The 21,528-nt window shown below is 31.8% G+C and overlaps 2 protein-coding genes across 2 annotated transcripts; one reads left to right on the top strand and one right to left on the bottom strand.

The window, feature by feature from the left end:
- On the top strand, nt 6,560-8,537 carry LOC18609376 (UDP-glycosyltransferase 74B1). Its single transcript, XM_007044452.2, has 2 exons — nt 6,560-7,360; nt 7,550-8,537. Exons 1-2 carry the CDS (start codon nt 6,719-6,721, stop codon nt 8,294-8,296), a joined length of 1,389 nt encoding a protein of 462 aa, XP_007044514.2. The 5' UTR covers nt 6,560-6,718; the 3' UTR covers nt 8,297-8,537.
- Nucleotides 10,633-16,373, bottom strand: LOC18609377 (DEAD-box ATP-dependent RNA helicase 22). Its single transcript, XM_007044453.2, has 8 exons — nt 15,905-16,373; nt 15,008-15,292; nt 14,721-14,834; nt 14,179-14,624; nt 12,635-12,959; nt 11,716-11,868; nt 11,399-11,450; nt 10,633-11,262 (listed from the first exon to the last, which is right to left on the bottom strand). The coding sequence occupies exons 1-8, from the start codon at nt 16,238-16,240 to the stop codon at nt 11,216-11,218; spliced, it is 1,758 nt and encodes a 585-aa protein (XP_007044515.2). The 5' UTR covers nt 16,241-16,373; the 3' UTR covers nt 10,633-11,215.

A 21,528-nucleotide genomic window follows, 5' to 3' on the forward strand; every position in this document is an offset into this window, starting at 1 on the left:
TTTTGGAATAATATAACATTACCCTAATTTGGTATTATTAATCAATATTGTATGATTCATTAAAGTTAAAAAAATTATACAAAATTACTCAAAGGAAAACATATTTAAACTTTAAAAAAATTTTACTTCAATAACTATGTATTTGCTTTTAGTAATATCTAATTTTTTAAAAATAATTAATAAAATTTTAAATTTTATTATTGAAAAAATTATGATTATTTCAAACGAAAAATTCCGTTGAAAAGTTTAAATAGTCATAAACACTTTGATGCATTAAAAAGTTACTTTTCAACGGATTTTCAACGGAAAATTTCGTTAGAAATTCCGTTGGAAAGTTGCTTTTTTCAATACATCATTGACTCTTTACATTTTTCAACGGATTTTCAACGGAATTTTTCGTTGAAAATAATAAACAGTAAAAAGTGTGTTCTGAAAATGAAATTTCCAACGAAAAATTTCGTTGAAAATTTTATAAATTACACTCGGTTAGTTTGATGAGTTTACGGTTCCAACGAAAAATTCCGTTGGAAATATTAAACAGTACATAGTGTTCTGAAAACTGTCAAGATTACACCTGCTTTTTTTTTTTAAGTTTAAAGTTTCAACGGATTTCCAACGAAATTTTCCATTGGAAATCCGTTGGAAATATTAAACAGTAATATGTGTGTATTGTACAAGTCAAATTTTCAACAAAATTTCCAACAAAATTTTTCGTTGAAAATCCGTCGGAACAAATATTTAAAAATTTTAATTAAATTTTATTGAAAATCCGTTGCAAATCCGTTGGAAATTCATTAGAAATACAATGATTTTTTGTAGTGAAATGATCATTACTAAAGATAATGAAGATGAAATTTCTTGTCTGGAAAATGATTTGTTAGTTTGATTTGAGATGAAAATATGAGGGAAAATGGATGTTTTCTTAGTCTAGAAGTGGAAAAATCATATCAAGGATATTTTATACCTCAAAGAGGATATGCAAAGGGTCTCTTAGAGCGTTTTGGCATTGGGAGTCAAAAGAAATGGCCACTCCATGGAGCCATATTTTAAATTAAAGAAAGATGGAGGGAATTAGTTGAAGGATGCCCGAAAGTTTCGACAACTTGTATTTAGTTCAATTTATTTAACTATCACAAGAGTAGATATTGCATTTTTTGTTTTTGTTTCCCAGTTCATGCAAAATCCAAGAACTCTTCATTTAGATGCAGCAAAAAGAATTTTGCATTATATAAAGGGATCTCCAAATCATGGTCTTAAGTAAAAGAGATGTGATGAATTTCAGTTGAGTGGATTTACTGACGTAGATTGGGTAGGCGATGCAAATGATCGATGATCAACTTAAGGTTACTGTTTTAGCACGGGTTCAGTTGTGATTTCCAGTAGCAAAAAGCAACCTATCGTTGCCATATCCAACATTGAGCTGAATACGTGGCAGCGACAATAGCTGCACAAGAATGCAAATGGTTGAAACGTTTAATAGGAGATATATAATGCAAAGTCAAGTATGCTGTCCAGATCAAATCTGACAATAAAAGTGTTATTAGACTTGCATCAAATCCAATTTTTCAAAGACGGACAAAACATATCGAAGTTCGTCACCATTATGTTTGAGAGAATGGTGCTGAATCAAGAAATTGAGCTCAAGGGAGTTCATACAAATGATCACGTTGCGGACATATTTACGAAAGCTCTTGCAAAGTCAAAGTTTGAGTGTTTTAGAGTTTCTCTTGGTGTCATTGATCGTAAGCATGCGCTTAAAGGGAGTATTACAAATTACATCATCTTACAATGCATATTTCTTTTTAGTTTATTTATTATTTGCTGAGTCAATATTTAGTTTCTTCTTGATTTGGTTAGATTAAGTCAAAGATTAGGTGTCAATGAAATAATGTTTTACTTGATTATTGATATGATTTTATGGAAGTAGGTTGATATATTTTAAGAGAGTGACGTTATCCTACTACTTTGAATGCAAGCAATCTAACGTAATTTTGTCAAGCGACACACATGCCAAAGCAATGCACAAAGTTCATTTCTCTAGAATCTTCTTTGCTTCCTACTTTGAATAAGTATTTTCTTCCTCTCTATTTTGTTTTGCTTACAATGTTTTGTTATCATGATATTCTCAGGCCAAAAATTCCCCCATAGTGGTAACCAAATGAACCAGAAATGCAAACAAGTATTTACAATGAATGCTAGTTTTTGGTGGTTTTTATGTGATGCTGATGTGATGATGTGATGTCGGCAAGGTGGATCTAGAGTTAGGGGAGACTCTTACTTACTTGGGAATTACCAACGGCGAGAACCAATTGCGATGGGGCTTTATCCGAAAGGTTTACGGCATCTTGGCGACATAGTTGGTTCTCACCACCATGGTCTTCACCTTCGTGGTGTTGTTGGCTTCGGTCGACGAGCTCATCGATGGAAATTCTAACCTCATAATCTTCCTCTATTTAATCCCCTTCATCTGTTATTTCCTATCCTTTATTTCGTAGCAACTATTGAATGGCGGCTTAGTGTTGCCCAAAAACGTTACAATCAAAGGCAAGATCATTTTGAAGGGTGAGGAGTTCAATAACAAAGAGTTTCCAATAAAAGGACTTTTCCTTGCTACCAATGAATAGATATTTCATTTTGAATTTAATTTGTACTAACAATATCAATATTCGAGAAGAATATAATTGATTCGATGACAAGGAAAAGATTTGAGATATAAGACAAGGGCATTTCTCTGGATTTTATTTAAGTTTCCTATCTTTATATTCTTAATTACTACCAAAACTAACATTCATGATATGTTAATTGCAAAAACCTCCATGTTAGTAACATATTACTGCCACATTAACATCACGTCATCATTTAAAATTTTTTTATGTTTGATCGATACCGTGTCAATATAGTAATTATATTATTTTAAAATATCACATCATTAAATTTAACATCACATCAATAAAAATATGTCACATTAATATCTCATGAATATAAATAATAAAAAAATTTAACATATTAATGATTAAATTGACATTATGAAGTTTGAAAAGTATAAGGATTTTATTTTTATAAATTATTATATAAGAATTAATTAAATTCATCACTTTGATGGATATAGAGACTAATTACATAATTTAATCAAAACTACAAGACCATAATTAAAAGATATTGTGATCAAAGACTCCAAAGTTCTATATTTAGTTGGACGAGGAACGTTAATTGATAGTTTATATTTTAAAATTCTACTATGGTTCATGTCCCTGTTCTATATATTCCCACTGAAATTAAGAAATTAAACAACTGCAAACAAAAAGTAATTATTTTAAGATGTGGTCAAACTTCTGCTCTTGCTGGACAGAAATTGAAAAGGTCTTGGATTTCATTTGCCTTTTACTTGTACAATCTCGTTTTTGATTCTATACAGCCAAAGCATCAATCCCACATGGTACCAATATGTACGAAGCATTATGGAACCATTAGCAGAAAAGGGCGAGCTCTGATGGGGAATCGATGCTATTCCCTGCATTGTCAGTTTACTTTTTTTTTTTATTTGGAATTTGTGCCCGTCATATCGTGTTTATATTTGGAAGAAAATCAGAAGATTCACACTCAAACTTTTAAATAAAAAATAAAAAAATAAAGTTTATATTTATTGTATTTATTATCACATTTATAAAAAGTGTTATTTCATAAAATATAAAAAATAAAAATTCAAAAAAAATTTAAATAAAGATTTTTAAAAATTATGATTACTTTTTTTTAAATTAATTAATTTATTAATAAGAAGATAACAGTTAATTAATTAACTGATAAATATAAATATTATATATGAATAATATATCAAATATAAATTTCAGAACATATACAAATTTGTCGATGAACAAAATATTTGCAAATAAATTTACAACCGTATGTGTCACGCATTCANGAAGATAACAGTTAATTAATTAACTGATAAATATAAATATTATATATGAATAATATATCAAATATAAATTTCAGAACATATACAAATTTGTCGATGAACAAAATATTTGCAAATAAATTTACAACCGTATGTGTCACGCATTCAACTTTATTTTGGAGATATTCGTCTCTCACGTGTAAAAGGATACGTATTCCCCCACCGTCTGCTTTTCCTCCACATGCTTTATGCTTAATGATAGTGTTGAAGGCTTAGATACGTCTTCAATCACAGTTCATGGATAACTATATGCCGCCTCTCACCTTCTCATTCGTCAGCTTGTACCATTGCCATTATTGCTTTCGAGGAAGATTAATTTTGGTTAAATACTTAAATAAGTTATTGAATTATATCAAAATAAATCAATTCAACCTCTATCTTTTTATTACGTTTAAATAAATCTTTAAATTATTTTTCAAATCAAATAAATCTTCTTCCCTGATCATTGACTAATTTTCATTAGTCAACGATACATGTGACACTTTTACACTATATCATCTGTCACGTGACAAATAACGTTATATTAAATATTATTGATTAAGATTTGTATGATTAGTTTTTTACTCATTTACTCAATCTTAATCAATAATATTTAGTACCGCATCATCTATCACGTGACAGGTGATATGATATAAAAATACCACATGTACCATTGATTAATAAAAGTTAATTAATAATTAAGGAGAATGACTTATTTGACTTGAAATAACAGTTCAGTGATTTATTTGAATGTAATAAAAAAGATTAAATTGATTTTTTTACATAATTCGAGAACTTATTTGAATATTTAATCATTAATTTTCTATCATATTACATTTCAAGCGATCTTGAATCATCGAAAAGAGTGTTTGATCTGTTGACCACGTATATACATATATATAATAAATATATAAAGTTGAAAACAGGTGTTGCAAGGTATTTGCTATACCAAACTTTATTCATTCTTTGCGATCACATGCACTTGATGATTGCTATTTAGTTTGATGACAATAAAAATGCATGAGAGTTGAGAAACATATCTAAGTTTGTTTTTTAGAGCTCTTATTTACGCACCTTAACTGGTAAATAAATTAATTATTATATATATTGACAATTTCATTTTAATTACATGTCAGAAGAACTCATAATCTTAATTAGGCGTCCAAGATTTCATAAGCTAGACATTTGGGATAAAATAAAAGTAGAAGTATCACTCGTATTTTCCATGTGTTATGAGGGAAGATCTTGACATGGGACCCAGGTTGAGTTATCAACTCTTGCCGGCATGAGAATATGTTGTTTTTTTAAGTGCTGTTGATCATGCAGAAATATTTTAAAGTCCATCTTATAGAATATAGAAGAAATTAAAGATAAAAGTATATATTCCCTCCCATTTTCGAATAAAAGGTCAAATTAACGCTTGCTTTTCGCTTCTCGGTTCAACTAATTTTTAGTAGTTTTTCTTTGATTTATATAATCTAAAATTAGAGGAATGGAAATAAAGAAAATTGAATAATATATATATATATATAGTGGGCCTAATGGTTGCCATTGGCCGACATGAACTCTCCAAACTCCAGACTTAAAAGGGCAAACAGACAGGTAGCCAAACTACTAGTCTCCTTTCCAGCATGGTTCTTAGACTTCGTGCAAAAAGGAAAACAAATAATATTTGGCAACTTTTACTGACTCATAGTATTTGCGAGGGACATCGAGTGTGGGGCCAATAGATGTAAATTAATCATGGCATGGCCTGGCACCTATGTTGATGGGACAAATTTTGTGGTGGTGGTAACGATGCCAGCAGCGAGCAGATAAGGGAAGAGAAGGAACCATGTGCGTAAGCCATTAGCGAATCATGTTGACGTTGCATTGCTTAGCTAATAGCTTTATCACATCCAATATTTCATCATTCTCATATCTTGGATTAAAGATCAATAAAAACAAGTAAAGAAACCCAACCCTCCCCAAATCAGTTACTACTAAAATTTCAAACTTTTACGTTTCTTTTCTATCACCGATTATTACGGGGTAATTGTCTTCACGACTCAACTTTTTGTTTTGAATTTGAAAAAAAAAATCAAAATTTATTCTCTAAATAAGAGATCATGCATTAATAATGTTCAAATGTAAACAATTTAAAATTTTAATGAAAACAATTTTTTTGGGGTGAATAAAAACAATTATTTATTCTCCCAAAATTTAAAATATTAAATTTTTTATAATGAGAATAATACTTTTACCCCTTGAGAATATGCCTTTCTTAAGATAACCATCCGATAAAGTTAGACTTTAATTATTGTATAAAACATTCAAAGCAAAGAAGTATAATATAATTAGGTATGTGGATGCTAGAGAACTGTAGCATTTCATCAGAATTTGGAAGGATTCACTTTCATAAACTAATTACACTTTTAGGAAATAGTAATTTTGCCCTCTCTTTGATTGGAAACCAAATTCGAAATTCAATACCATTGTTTCAACTTACGAAATCACAAACCTAAACATAAACATACAATAGTTTTATTTATCTAGTCAAAAACATTTTACACCAGAAAGTCAGCGTCGGACACAAAAGGCCTTTGTCTTTATTTTTCCCGGTGCTGCGCCAGTAGAATTATGATCCACTTGACCTGTCAAAATACCTCTGTTCACACTAGATCCTTCTCTACCGACATAGATTTTGCTTCCTCTGGCCTATAAAAGACACCATCACTAGCACCCTTGAACACATCATCACAAAGAGTCCTTAAGAGAGAAAAAGAAAAAGAAAAGAAAGAAGAAATGGAAGACAAAGAGATTAAAGGGCACGTAGTAGTGCTGCCATACCCAAGCCAAGGCCACATAAACCCTCTTCTCCAATTTGCAAAACGCCTAGCCTCTAAAGGTGTCAAGGCAACACTAGCCACAACCCATTACACTGTCGAGTCCATATGTGCAGCTCACATTGGTGTCGAGCCAATCTCTGATGGGTTCGATCAAGGTGGGTTTTCTCAAGCAGGGAATGTAGACTTTTACCTTAAGTCATTCAGGGAGAATGGCTCCCGAACTCTGTCTCAACTCATCCAAAAGTTCCAAAACTCTACCACCCCAGTTAATTGTGTTGTGTATGACTCGTTTCTGCCATGGGCTCTCGATGTGGGAAAGCAGCATGGGATTTATGGAGCTCCATTCTTTACTAACTCTGCCACGGTGTGTAGCATCTTTTCTCATATTCACCGTGGCCTGCTTCCTCTGCCACTGATGCCCGAAAGCACACCCGTAAAGTTACCAGGGCTTCCTCCACTGAACTATCCTGACTTGCCCACTTTTCTTAGGTTTCCAGATAGTTATCCCGCATACTTGGCCATGAAATTAAGTCAATATTCAAATTTGGATGAAGCCGATTGGATTTTTGATAACACCTTTGAAGACTTGGAAGGGAAGGTATGTAAATAGAGTTCTAACTACTTACAAGCATCAGCATCATCCAAGCTGCTTAATTTTGTTATATCTTATGCATTTGAAAAGATTGTAGAACAATTATATTAACGGTGGTCGAAGTTAAATTGATTTGATTCTCAATAGGCTCACTGCAAATTTTGTGCTGATATTTTACGTTACATGTTCTTATAGGAAGCAAGAGGCGTATCAGAAATCTGGCCAGCGAAGTTGATTGGTCCCATGGTACCATCTGCTTACTTGGATGAAAGAATCAAGGGTGACAGAGGCTATGGCTCAAGTTTATGGAAGCCACTTAGCGAAGAGTGCATGGAATGGCTTGAAACAAAGCCGTTTCAGTCTGTGGTCTATGCTTCTTTTGGAAGCATGGTTTCATTAACAGAAGAACAAATGGAAGAGATTGCATGGGGCTTAAAGGAAAGCAATTTGCATTTCCTGTGGGTGGTCAGAGAGTCAGAACAGAAAAAACTGCCCAAATGGTTGGTAGACTCAACTAAAGAAAAGGGCATGGTCGTGACATGGTGTAACCAACTAGAAATGCTGGCACATCCAGCCGTAGGCTGCTTTGTGACGCACTGTGGGTGGAACTCAACGCTGGAAGGGCTGAGCCTTGGAGTGCCAATGATTGGTGTGCCCAAATGGACTGATCAACTGACCGATGCAAAGTTTGTTGAGGAGATTTGGGAGATAGGAGTGAGAGCCAAAGAGGATGAGGAGGGAGTTGTGAGAAGAGAAGAACTAATGAAGTGCTTGAAGGAAGTAATGGAAGGGAAGAAAGGCAAAAAGATGAGGAAAAACGCTAAGAAATGGAGGGAATCGGCTAAGAAAGCAATCAGTGAAGGAGGGAGCTCAGATGATTGTATTAATGAGTTTGTGGAACATTTGATGGCTTCTTATAAAAGCTTGAACGGACATTATTAAAGAAATTACTCATTAAGATTGTGCTAGTTGATTTCTCTAGTGTTGTAGAGATTGAGATTCCAGGGTGCATGGTTTATTGGTAGTTGTGGTGGGATCTTTTATTTTTTTTTTTTTGATGTGTCCATTTAAGAAAAACATTGTGTTGTTTGCACCATCTCATTTGTGATGGTCTAGCATTTATTCTGGTTGAAAAGCAGTGTTTAATTGTTTAATAAAAAGTTGTATTCATTTAGCTTTTTAATTAATCAATGGAACTGAATATATATTTATATATATATATATATATATATATATATATATATATCAGTATGCAATGATTTTATTCTATATATATTGTTAATGTTTATAAATGTTTTGAAATTATATTTTTATAATAATTAATTAATATCAAGAGAATTTCAAGTTAAAATATCTATGTAAATCAAAGATTTTAAAGTTGGACTGCGTCTCTCTTGAGTTGTTGTCATTTGCAACTTACTATATCAAACTTAGAGGCCCTTCTTTTTCAGAAACGTAAAACAATATCCAGTTGATGGGATGGGACGGCACGGCGAGGCGAAAGATAAATGCAAATGCAAGTACAAATGCATGGACAACTAATAAATTAATTTAACTATGGTTTTTCTTCTCAATCATCATCAACTACTCCTCCTATGACGCAATTCTAAAACGTAATTATGTGGCGTCACTACAATCACTAGCATCATGACCTCTAAGCCGGCTCCTCTCAAGTCAATAGTAACTCTTTACACGCAAATTTTGTTTTCTTTAATTTTATCCTTATGTTTACAAAATTGACAAAATGGACCGTAATGTGAAAAAGTTTTTAAATTATTTTTAAAAAATTTTAAATAAGTTACTATTTTTTTTATTATATTTAATCAAATTTTCATATTTTTATTTTATACATTAAATCTTTATATTTAACATTTAATTAATTATTATTAATTTAAATATCACTTATCATTTTATACATATATGACACTTACATAAAGATTGATAATTTTCAATTAATATATCATATCATCTTTTATTATAATATGTCCACATATCATACCAATATCATATAAAATAGAGTGACAAGTAATATTTTAATTAGTAATAATTAGTCAACCATTATAACAACTTATTTGACTTAAAATAAAAATAAAAACATTTGATTTAGTGCAATAACAAAGTAAAAATTTATTTAAATTTTTTTGAATAATTCATAGGTTTTTTTAAGCATTATATCTAAAATCTCAACACATGATTGGGTCTTATACTAAGATTGGTCTAGGTAATATAAACTAAATTTAAAGATATACAATTAACAAAATTATAATATAAACAAAAGTTTTAAAACACAAGATTATAATATATAACCCATTGAAAAGTTTATTTAAAACATTTTATGAAACTAGTGGGGTCAAAAATTTATGGTTGTGTAGAAAACTGGTGAGATAGTCATTTCCTTTTCTCTTATCAATTATTAGTTAGATATTGGCACATGCAAAGCAAAGTGGCAATGGGGAACGGTGATGGGCAGGCTGCCAACGAAGTAGTGACCACAAACTTAGGCAGTCGAGGGAGAGCCGCTTACATTCAGAAGGAAGGTATTATTGGAGACAAACCGCCAGTCGACTTAAAACTTTCGTACCATCACACTCGTATCTCTTGAAATCCTGTCTCACAACAAACAGTGTGAAATGGATGACATGGCTATCGTCTCAATCAAACAACATCTGTTCCTATTTTTGTCTATGCCATGGTCCATGGAGGATTATTAAATGAATAAAAGCAATGTCAAAGATTTTGTTAAAAGGAAATAATAAAAATTTACTGAGTAAGATGTTATGATTACCAGATCTAGTCTTGCCATGCCTTTCCCTCCTTGGTGGTTTCATGGCTGGGTTGTCTCTCTCAACTGAAATTGGCAAAATAATTATTCAAAATTGCAATTTCCATCGCAAATATTAATATCGAAATTACATTTCCCTTTTGAATAATCAACAAATATTTCTGCTTCATAACCTTCCAAGTTACCAGTTATTATGCTCCTTTTAGTCTCCATCTCAGCGAGAATATCAACGCTTGTAGTTGGCTTTGTCAGGTTTGATGGCCACGATTCAAAGAGAGCTCACCATCGTTCTAGAATAAACTCCCACGCGCAGAATTAGATTCTTAATCGACATGTCTTTCAATGCTAGGACTCGCGTACAGAAAAGAAGCTTCCATAACTCACTCTCCAATCCATTCCAACACACTTATTTACAAACCGTCGGTTGCGAGAAATGTTCCAAGTGCAAGTGGCTTTTAACGTCTAAATGTGTCGACATGCACAATTACAAGCCAACTAGGCCAAGACAACATTTGGGACTTTAATACATTCCAATGCAATATCAAAACAAGGGAATTCTCTTTCCAGCACCGAATCAAAAGTGACAACCCAAAAAGATGTTATTCTATGTGTCCCCTAAGGGCAAAAGGCCATGTTTGGTGGATAGAAATCATTAGAGAACGGCTGTATCCACTTTACACCGGATGAATTGAGAGGCATAGTCAGTGATCCTATTTCCTTTAAACAACATCAAACTTAGTATTGGACAAAACTTATCTTTTCCGTTCCATCCAATACGCTACACGCAAATGCACAACAAGATAAACTAGTCCTAACAAAAATTGACAACCAGATAGACTGGTTGTGGAAACAGAGAATGCAATCAGTCTTTTCTTTCTCTCTTTTTGGCTTGTGTGTGTGTGAACAGAGAGATGGGGAAGGCGGTAGAAGGGATCTTTCGGATATTGCATGTATTTACTACAATATCTAATACTACTTAAGGAGACCATAATTCACGTTGATGATAATGCTACAAGCTAAGTGAGTGCAATAATTTAAAAAATCAATGGCTATCTATTCTCCATAATGTACCATGTTTCTTACACCATCAATTCACAAGTTGATCCATCTCTGGCATTGTTTGAACCTGTTAAAATTAAGACAATTTTATCAACATTTTAATATTTCATATGTAACATATAAAGTGAAAATTTTGGCAAGTAGATATCCAAAGAAAAGACAAAACTAAATTATTGGCAAGTATTTTCAAACAATAACTCTACCTCTCTTCTTAAGCTTGTTTCGGAAACTTCTTTTCCTGCTAAAGGCCGCTTCCTGTAACCAACCAAAAACATTTGTCATTGCTCAAGAAAGTACAACTCACTAATCTATATACAAGCACATGCAATTTATTTGTATAACAACATTTTAAGTCCTAAGACTTCCTAATCAATGAATCACTGTCTTACACATTCATTCAAGGAAAAGAAAGAGAATGCTAAAGGGGGGAGCCAGAGGAGAGATATTATCTCTTCATCTGGGATTAAGGAATGTAAAACTGTCAACTCAGCTAATGGAAACTGCAAGCTTTTGGAATTACCACAGGCTGACCCAGCTTCCCAGCTGTACGAATTGCATTAACAAGATCCCGGTTGGATTCAGTGTAGAGGTTTGTAACAACTCCAAATTGACCAGCCCGTGCTGTGCGACCAACCCTATGCAAGAAATCTACAGCAGAAGTGGCAAAGTCTGCCTGAAAGAACACAATACTTCAGATGATTAGCTCCCCTATATAATTTTAGATAATTTGCTAGTCATAAACTTGTAACAATATCAGAGCTCAATGATCAACAAACAGAAACAGAAATAATTTACAATGTATCATGAATTAAGAGTTCAAGACTATAGATACTTGACTCAGATTATTCTCTACAAATATTTATATATGTACTTCTCTTCTAACTGGACTTACTTTCTAATGGTCTATATCATTCCTCAGAGGTGATTGCACAGAAGTATGAAGAAATTAACAATGCTTTTTTCTTCCTCATCTTCCATTTTACCAGACTGCTTCAAAATTTATATTTATGGATTGCTGATGCTCATATGACATATTTGTATGCTTATATACATTTAGATTTTTGTTGGCATTGTCTGTTCCAGAAAGTCTAACCAGGAAAGAACAGTATATTGATAACAAACTTGAAAAAGGCAGAGTTGCCAAATTCAGGACTGCAGCCAGATCATCCATCTAGGAACCTGCTTTGGGAAACCAAAACTTAATAACGGTGTTATTATCTACAATACATATACAAAAGTGATCTTTTTTATCAATCTTTTATCCTATAAATCTATATCAGTTATTAGCTACTAGCTTTAGTGAAATTATTATTCTCTGGGCACTTTAATTATTATTGCTACAGAGTTTACATATAGCAAGACCCACATTTTACAAGATTATCAATATATCTTGAGCAACTTTTTCCCACTATAAAATTGATTTAGTAAAAAAGAAGCACCTGGATGACATGCGAGACATTTGGAATGTCAACACCACGTGCAGCAGCATCTGTGCACACAAAAATTCCACCTTTCTCTCGGAAATCATCTAAGGTCTCAGCACGCTCTTCCAAAGAGAGGTCCTTATGGTAACAGTAACACTCAATCCCAGCCCTCTGGAGTATATTAGCCACTGCTTGAACAGCCTCAACAGTGTTACCAAAAACCATGGTTCGACTAACACCAGTACCATGATCCAATGCTTTTGAGTTAAATTGCTTTACAGCCTCTATTAGTGCATCGACCTGTGTATCAGTTGTGACTTCAATCCATTTCTCCTTCAATCTGAAATTGAAAAAGGAAAACAAATTACCAACAAAGAAGTTGGCACTAAAGACGACATAACTTAAGGGATTGAAATAGCGATCTGTTACACGAGGCAGATACATGATAATTCAAAAGGTGTATGGGAACTGAAATTCATGTCACAGTACAGACCGACTGTGAAGAGGTTGAATTCTGTAAGGCTAACTATTACACCACATATCAAAACATCAAGATATTGGACCATCAAGAATTATTTGGATCAGTATTTTCTTCCCACAACAGATATAGCAATATGACCCATTTTCAAATTAATAAGTTATGTCTTGAACCTTTATTATAAGAAACAATGCAAGCACACCACATCTAAACTAATAAGTCCTGTAAAACTTAACTGTTTCAGCATAGCTTTCCCAAAATTTCTATAACTCCAATCCTCCCCTACCTGCCCCCCCCCCTCCCTCTCCTTCCCCTCTTGAAATAAGAAAAGTAAAAAGACACACAAATTAACTCATCAAGTTAACACATAAATAATTATATTTTTATAGTGGTTCAAAATTAGTCATCTTTAAGCACCAAACAGGTGAAACAGGAGGATGCTAGTTGACTGAGACATTGCTTTAAATGTCTAAGTCTAAGGACTACAATAGATCAAGGAAACATAAAACAATAGCAGTTTGTTTCATCTATATATCCATTATTTGAATTACCAGCATTTCCTGTGTGCAAAGCCAATTAAATGCATCCTGTTGGCAATCAAGATCCAAGCATAAGAAGCCTTTAAATACATGATAAGAGAAATGGAAATAAATGTTTTCTTTTAAATTTTCATAGTGGTTTCTATTGTATGGTTGGACCTTAAACAACTGCACTGTATTCAAGGTAAATTTGTAAAAGATCATCAGTATAGCCATCTAAGTTGAAAAGAAGTATCACAGATATACGAGTTCTTAACATATACTAAATGTTCTTAAAATATCCTAAATCTCTATGCATGATAAACAGGATATCCTAAATCTCCAAGCTTTTTCCTTAGTCATGACAAGCATAGATGATTTTGGAACAAAATGGATCGCCATGAGCAGCAACAAGCTTAAAAAGTAAATTATCCGCAAGAGATATACCTTAGCCTCTAAACAATTTTAATGACAATGACTAAATGCAGCACCATTTATCCATGGAAGAGAGGTTGAAAAAAAAAAGAAGAAAAAGAAAAGAAAAGAGTGAAAGAATTTGGCACCTAGGGTTGTGATAATGTAGGTAGTTTCCACTAACCCAGTTGGCATCTGGAAACATCTTTTTCAACACTGCACCAGCAGTTTTCTTTCCATTAACTGGAAGGGTGGCAGCAACAAATATGTACTGCTTACTGCGTTCATAATTTTTTCTCACTCTCCTCCAGTCTTTTTTCTTGACAGGCCAAGTTTTAGTTTCATCCTTCAAGTCCTCAGCATCAACATCATCCTCAGAAATTTCCTCTGCTTCGGAGAAAGATTCGTTTTGTATGTCTTTCTCACCCTCAAAGTCAAAGTGTGACAGAGAATCAGAATTCAGTTCTGCAGGGTTCTCAGATCCAGATTTATTCATCCGAGACAAAAGCTTTTCATCAAAACGGAGCATGTGCATAAGACGGATAACATGATTATGAAAGCCCCCAGAGAGAAGCATATCTGCCTCATCAAAAACCTGCCAATTATTGTAAAAAAATTAAAATAAAATAAAAAAGCCTCATGTTTTATCAATAACCAAAATGAATATAAAGTCATGGGTAAGAAAACATACCACGTATTTTATACCACGAATAAAATCCGAACGATGAATTTCTTTGGGGTCTATATTGTTCAGAAGAGCAGCTGGGGTTGACACAATAATATCTGGTTTGTTCACTGGCCAACCCTGTAGTCAAGGATCTTATTTGAGACAACCAGATTTTATCAATGTAAAAGGAACAATACAAAATATATACATGCATGACAAAATGCAAAAGCACCCTTTCAAGATCCAATAACATAGAAAACCATGAATGCTACCAATCCCAAAGAGATATATTTGGTTGTTCATAAATATACCTGACGACCACAGACCGCTGCAACTCTGAGAAGTGGTTCACCATTATCTCCAGAAAGACCATTAGCCATTCGAACCACTTGTTCGCAAAGCAATACATTTGGGCAAAGAACAATAGAAAAGCTATGTGAAGAAGCAGATGCTGCCTTGGAATCATTATTCCCATTGTGGCGAGCACAGCAGAGCTTATCAATCAGGGGAACTAGATAACCATGTGTTTTACCACTACCAGTTTCTGCTGCAATTACCACATCTTTTCCAGAGAGTATAGATGGTACACAGGCAGCCTATAATGCAAATGGAAAACTCTTCAACAAACATCAAAACCCATTAACAGCAAGCACACATGATGGAAGAATAAAAAAAAATTCAAGAGTTGATAAACTAACTATTTACCTCAATCTAATAAAAAAATCCATCTTGAATTCAAAATAATGGGTACCAATTGATATATGCATTTGCTTGTTGCTTTTGGTAATATCTTTGGAATAGTTGAAAATTGGTAAATTTCTTGTTCTATTGGTTGTCGATTTTGCTCTTTGCTTTTTGGTACTAGTTTTTTTTTTCTTTTTTGCTTCCTAAAAAGTTGTTAAAAATTAAAGGTAAATAACAGACAACATAATCATAATTGATTAAGCATTAACAAATGAATAAAGCACCACACCAATTCGAAAATAATTGTTCTATATTGAAGTAAGATCATCATTGTGTTCTTCAAAAAAAAAAAAGAAAATTCTAATTAGCAATTATTAATTGTTTGATTTGTATACAAGACGCACTTTTTCTTTTATTATTTTTGCTTCCAGAACCCAAAAAATAAAAGTAGAAAAAGTAACAAAGAAACGATGCTTAAATAAAACTACAAATGTAAATGAATTCATCAAAAGAAGGGACAGCACCTGAACGAGAGAGGGTCTGTCGAAACCGGCATTAGAGAGAGCTTGAGAGATCCGATGAGATAACCCTAGAGACTTCCACGAAACACTCTCTTCAGCAAAGAAGGTACCCGTCCCACTTTTCTTCGGAACAGCGAAAGCAACAGCGGCGCTACTGAAGGCCCTGGTTCGGCGCCTGCTGGACTGATTGAGCCAAACTAAACGGATTGGAGGGGACGAAGACAGAGAAGATGGCGAAGAAGTAGAGAGAAAAGAACATTGCCTGAAATGAGAGAGGAGTTTTGGGGTGGTTGATAAACTGTAGAAATGGAGCATTGAAGCTGAGCGGCATATGATCATTGCCTCTGTTAACAGACTTAAGGTTTTCTTCTCTGGGGGTTTGAAACTCTGTTTGGGTTCAAGGGGCAGAAGAAGGAGATGAGGGTTTAGGGTTTAAGCAGATAAAAACCCCCCCACTTGGCGCTATTTTGTGGTCTTCCAATCATCCCTGCTGCTTTTCTATTTTTTGATTGTCCCTTTCTAACAGTGTAGAAGCCGCATTTCAAAACGGCATGTCGTTTTACATGATAAATCTAACACGTATTTAAGGAGTTCTTTTTCCCAAAGTAAGGTATTTATAAATTTTTAGTCCCGTACCATGTTGGGCTTAATTTTTTTTAACTTAAAAATTATTATAAAATTTTTATAAAAATAAATAATTTTTAAAATTAAACTAAAATTATTTGGTTAATTTACATTTTATAAGCTCTTTTTTATAGATAAGTTATTTGACAAAATAATTTATATAAACTATAATTTTAGTTAAAATTATCATAAAAAGTATTTAATAAATAACTTTTTATTAATCACGAATTTTTTTGTTTAAAATAAAAATTAATTTTATTTTTTATCTATTTAAAATAAATTTTTAAAAATATTAAAAAGATTTTTATATAACATAAAGTTTATAATTAATAATAAATCATAAAAAAAGAGTTCTATAAATAATTTATAAGTAACACATAATTCATAAATAATTTTTATTGAATAATAATAAATAAATAAAATCAAGAGAAAAAAATTGAATTAAATAAAAAAAAATGAAAGATAAAAGAAAACAGTGAGTCAACTACTATAACTCTTAACCCTAACAATGGAGGAGAATCCAAAAAAGAAGAAGAGAAGTTTAAGGTGGTAATAATAATTCAGAAAAATCACGTTTAGTTATTTATGTCCTTAATAACAAAATTCACCTCCATAAACAATATTATCTCAACAACCATAATTAACAAATATTATCTCAATTTTCATTTAATTTATCTCAACAACTATTGACCTATTTAATTAATTATTTCAATCATAATCGTCAAAAAGAAAAAAAAATAATACCTGAATGCAGATTTAAATTTTGGATCTTCATTTTTCTTTATTTTTGTAAGAACACAAAAAACCTTAAAATGATGATTTACAAAAAAGTAGAGAGAGGAGAGGAATATCTATAAGGAGAGAGGGAGGGAGTATTTTTTGAGAGGAGGATCTTTTTGGAAAAAAATAGCACTCCTAATAAACTGACGTGTTTTTAATAATAAAAAAGAGAGAAGAGAAAGCTTCTAATTGAAGTTTTTTTTTTAACTTTTTTTTTTCAGATTTTATTTTTTAAAAAAAAGTTACTTTTTTTAAGAGATTTTAAAGAAATCCTATTTGACTCAATTTTTTATTTTAAGCAGTAAATAAGCTAAAAATAAGTTAGGTCAAACGGTTACTAAGATACTTTATATTATATTTTGGCATAATATTCAAAAACTTTTACGAACTATTTAAAAAAATTTAAATAAATTTTTATATTTTTATTAGTTTAATCAATCTTTATGTTAAGTTATTATGATTAATGGTTGATTAATTATTATTAATTAAAATACTATTTATCATTTTATTTTATATTCACATGAAAGGTAAAAATGTCACGTGATTATTTTATTATATCACATCAATATGTCATATCATCATTCATTATGATATGTTAGCATTATATCAACATCAAGGAACATAACATAACAATTGATATTTTGACTAAATCAATAATAAATCATATTTAAAAAAAAACTAATAATAAAATTTATTTGATTTAAAATAAAATTACAAGAACTTATTTAAGGATTTGATTGAATGCAATAAAAAAATAAAAATTTATTTAAATTTTACTAAATATGTTAAGAGGAGATTTTATAGATATTATGCCTTGTATTTTCTTCCAAATTAGGAAGATATCAATTTCTTTTCTTTTCTTTTTTTTTTTCACCCACGTCAGCCTAAAATAGTACTAATTATTTTTTTTCCTTTATTTCAGAAGTATCCTCTACTTTTTCTCTTCATCCCTCTGTGGCTCTATCTTCACCAGCCCAGTATTGTTCCTTTCATTGTGTGATCGGTCAATAGACCGCGACAATGGCCAGACATCAATGCCGCACCCCCTTCCCCCTAATTCACTTTCACATCAGTATATTCTAATAACCGCTTGGTCTCCTTGATCTCAATGTTTCCGTAGAGGAAGCTTTCAGGTTTTGCTCTTCGAAATCGTTTGAACATTGAGATCAAGGAGACCAAACGGGAGCACGTTATCATGCACCTTGCTTAGTCCTCTGGTGTTTGATGGTAACCAGGATATCATTCGATCGTATGGGTACTGAGAATTCTTTGTTTTTGATTTTGAAATCGTCTAATCCATGGTGAACGGTTGTTTATAGACCTTGGTGGAAATTCGCTATTGTTGATGATCTTGACTATTTTCAGTCTCCATGGAAATTTGGGTTAATTGTATCTCAAGATTCAAGCTTTTACTTGCTTCCGAATGTGGTTCTTTGTAGTTCTTAGCTTTCTGCTGATCAAGGAACAACTTCTTACTCTCTATATCCTTTTTCAGTGACTGGTTGCGCTAAGTAAAGTCCATCTCCAATAAGTGTTCTTCCTTCCTTTTAAGACTATTAACAGAGGCTTTTCCTTGGAAGGCGGAGGCTTCTCATCAGATTCACTTGGAGAAAAAGAAAACGGTGTAACGGGACTTGAAGTCAAGAGCTTTTCTACCTGTCTCTCGGTTTCATAGGTAGTCTTTTAAATAATTGGTAATATTTGGGTTTACTAGAAATCTCACATTGGAAGTCAATTAATTATTCAAATGTGATTGTTCAATTTACGACATAACTCTTGAAATAAATAGATTCTTTTTCAAAGTTTTTCAATAGACACAACTGTTGAAACACATTGATTAATTGTTCAATGTTTTCAATAGACATAATTGTTAAAATGCATTAGTTCAATGTTTATAGAAAAGAACATATTTCTAAAACAAGACTTTCACTTTTAATAGAATTCTTCAATAAGCTTGTTGATCTTAGAGAGAATTTGTCTGTAAATCCCAATAGTAGGCAACAACCTTTTAAAGATTGTATGTTACAACATGTCTCAAGCTTTCTTTCTTCTTTTCTTAAATTACTTTTCTAGCAATATTAAAGAGTTGTTTTCAATTGAGTCTAATCCAAATTCGAGGTTTCAAATTATGAATCAAGAATTCATCAAACTTGATCGATTTGATGAAAACAATTTCACCCACTAGAGGGATAAGATGGTGTTTTGCTCATAGCCTCGAAGATTTATTATATCCTAGATCCGAGTCTTACTACACTTTTAGAACCAACTGATGAAGATTCTGATGCATGAAAGGCAGAGATAAAAAAAATGAAGAAGATGAATTGATATGTTGTTGACATTATCCTAAACACATTGACAAATCGTTTATATAATCTCTATTCCAATCTGAAGACTCCAAAAGAAATTTAGACAACCTTGGAGACTACCTACAAGAATGAAAAATGAGGTACTAACAAATTTTTGTCTTTAAAATATTTCAAGTTTAAGATAAGTGACAATCTGTCTATCATGGATCAAGTGCATGAACTACAAGTTTTAGTTTCAAAACTAAAAGACCTTGAGGTTAAGGTTCCTGATGCGCTATAAGTAGGTGCAATTCTTTCTAAATTGCCTCAGTCGTGGAATAATTACAAAAAAAAAAAAGGATTTTGCATTTTATTGATTCTCTATCATTAGAACAATTCATAACTCAAATGCCTATTTCAGGCCTCTAATTCTAATGTGAATCATATGAGTCAAAATTCCAATAATTTTCAAAAGAATTAAAACTCTAACAATTTTATGAAAATTTTAGTCATTTGCATTTAAGTTTCAAGACAAGCCTTCAAGAAAAATGATAAGAAAAATATAAATTATTTTCATTGTGGAAAGAAAAGTCATATGATTTGTGAGTGTGGGTTAATGAAGGTAGGAAAGAATTTTGATTATGAAAATCTTGTAAAAGCAAACATAGTAGAAGAGGGTATCAAGGAATTGGTTGCTATGGTTTCTACAATGCATATTGAAATGATAATAGAATTGAATATGACTATTGGTTCCAATAAAAGTAAAGATTGGTGAATGCATTCTAATGCTATAATTCATGTATGTAATGACAAAAACTTTTCAAGACTTACATGAAAGTTAATAAACTGTAAGATGTTTTGATGGGAAATCATGTTACAACCAAAGTTGAAGGAAAAAGGATTGTCAAGTTGAATTTCATTTCTGGACAGAAACCGACATTACTCAATGTATTTCATGTTCCTGAAATTCAAAAGAGTTTAGTTTCTGCTAATTTACTTGTAAAGAAAGGGTTTAAAGCTGTAATAGAATTTAATATGTAATAGTATCCAAGGGTGGCTTATTTGTAGAAAAATGATACTTTTGTGATGGCATGTACAAGTTCAGTATTGAAGAAATAAATATTATTTTTTACTTATATTTTTGAGTCTAATTCTTTATTCTGGCATGCTAGACTAAGACATATTTTGGTTTAATGAGATTTATGCCTAACAATGGTTATATTGCACGCAAAAATTAACACTTAAAAAAAATGTGAAATATGCATACAAGCAAAAATGACAAAGAAACCTTTTCGTGGTATAGAAAGAAAGTCACAATTATTAGATCTTGTACATTCTTATATATGTGAATTAAATGGAAAATTAATTAGAGGAGGAAAGAGATATTTTATAACTTTCATAAATAATTATTCTAGATTCACTTATATCTATTTAACTAAAACAAAACATGAAGCTTTTCAAAAATTTAATAAATATAAATTTGTTATGGACAAGGGCAGAGCCCTAAAATTTTTAAAATTTTTATTTAAGATATATATATTTTAATTAAAGGCAGAGGGTAGTATATTTATAGGGTCATGGTCCCTAAAATTTTTAAAATTATTTATTTATTATATATATATATATTTTTAATGGCCCATCAAAATAATTTTTTTAATAATTAATATAAATAAAAAATAATAAAATGACCCCACAAGTCTTACTCAATTTTACCTTAATTCTTAAGTTTCTCCACACCTCTTTCTTCTCTTCTCTTTTGTCCTTTTATGTTTACTTTACTCTCTTCTTTGTAACTCACCACTGAAGCACACTTCATTCTTCAAAAGAAATTTATAAGCTTGTGAGCTTGGACAAGGAAGGATAAAGACCACTCACCATCATTGTGAAAATTAGACAGCAACTATAGAGAGAGTCTTTTTAGCAATGAAAATTGTGAAA

Source organism: Theobroma cacao, chromosome 2 (genome assembly GCF_000208745.1).
Source record: "Theobroma cacao cultivar B97-61/B2 chromosome 2, Criollo_cocoa_genome_V2, whole genome shotgun sequence".
NCBI lineage: Eukaryota > Viridiplantae > Streptophyta > Magnoliopsida > Malvales > Malvaceae > Theobroma > Theobroma cacao.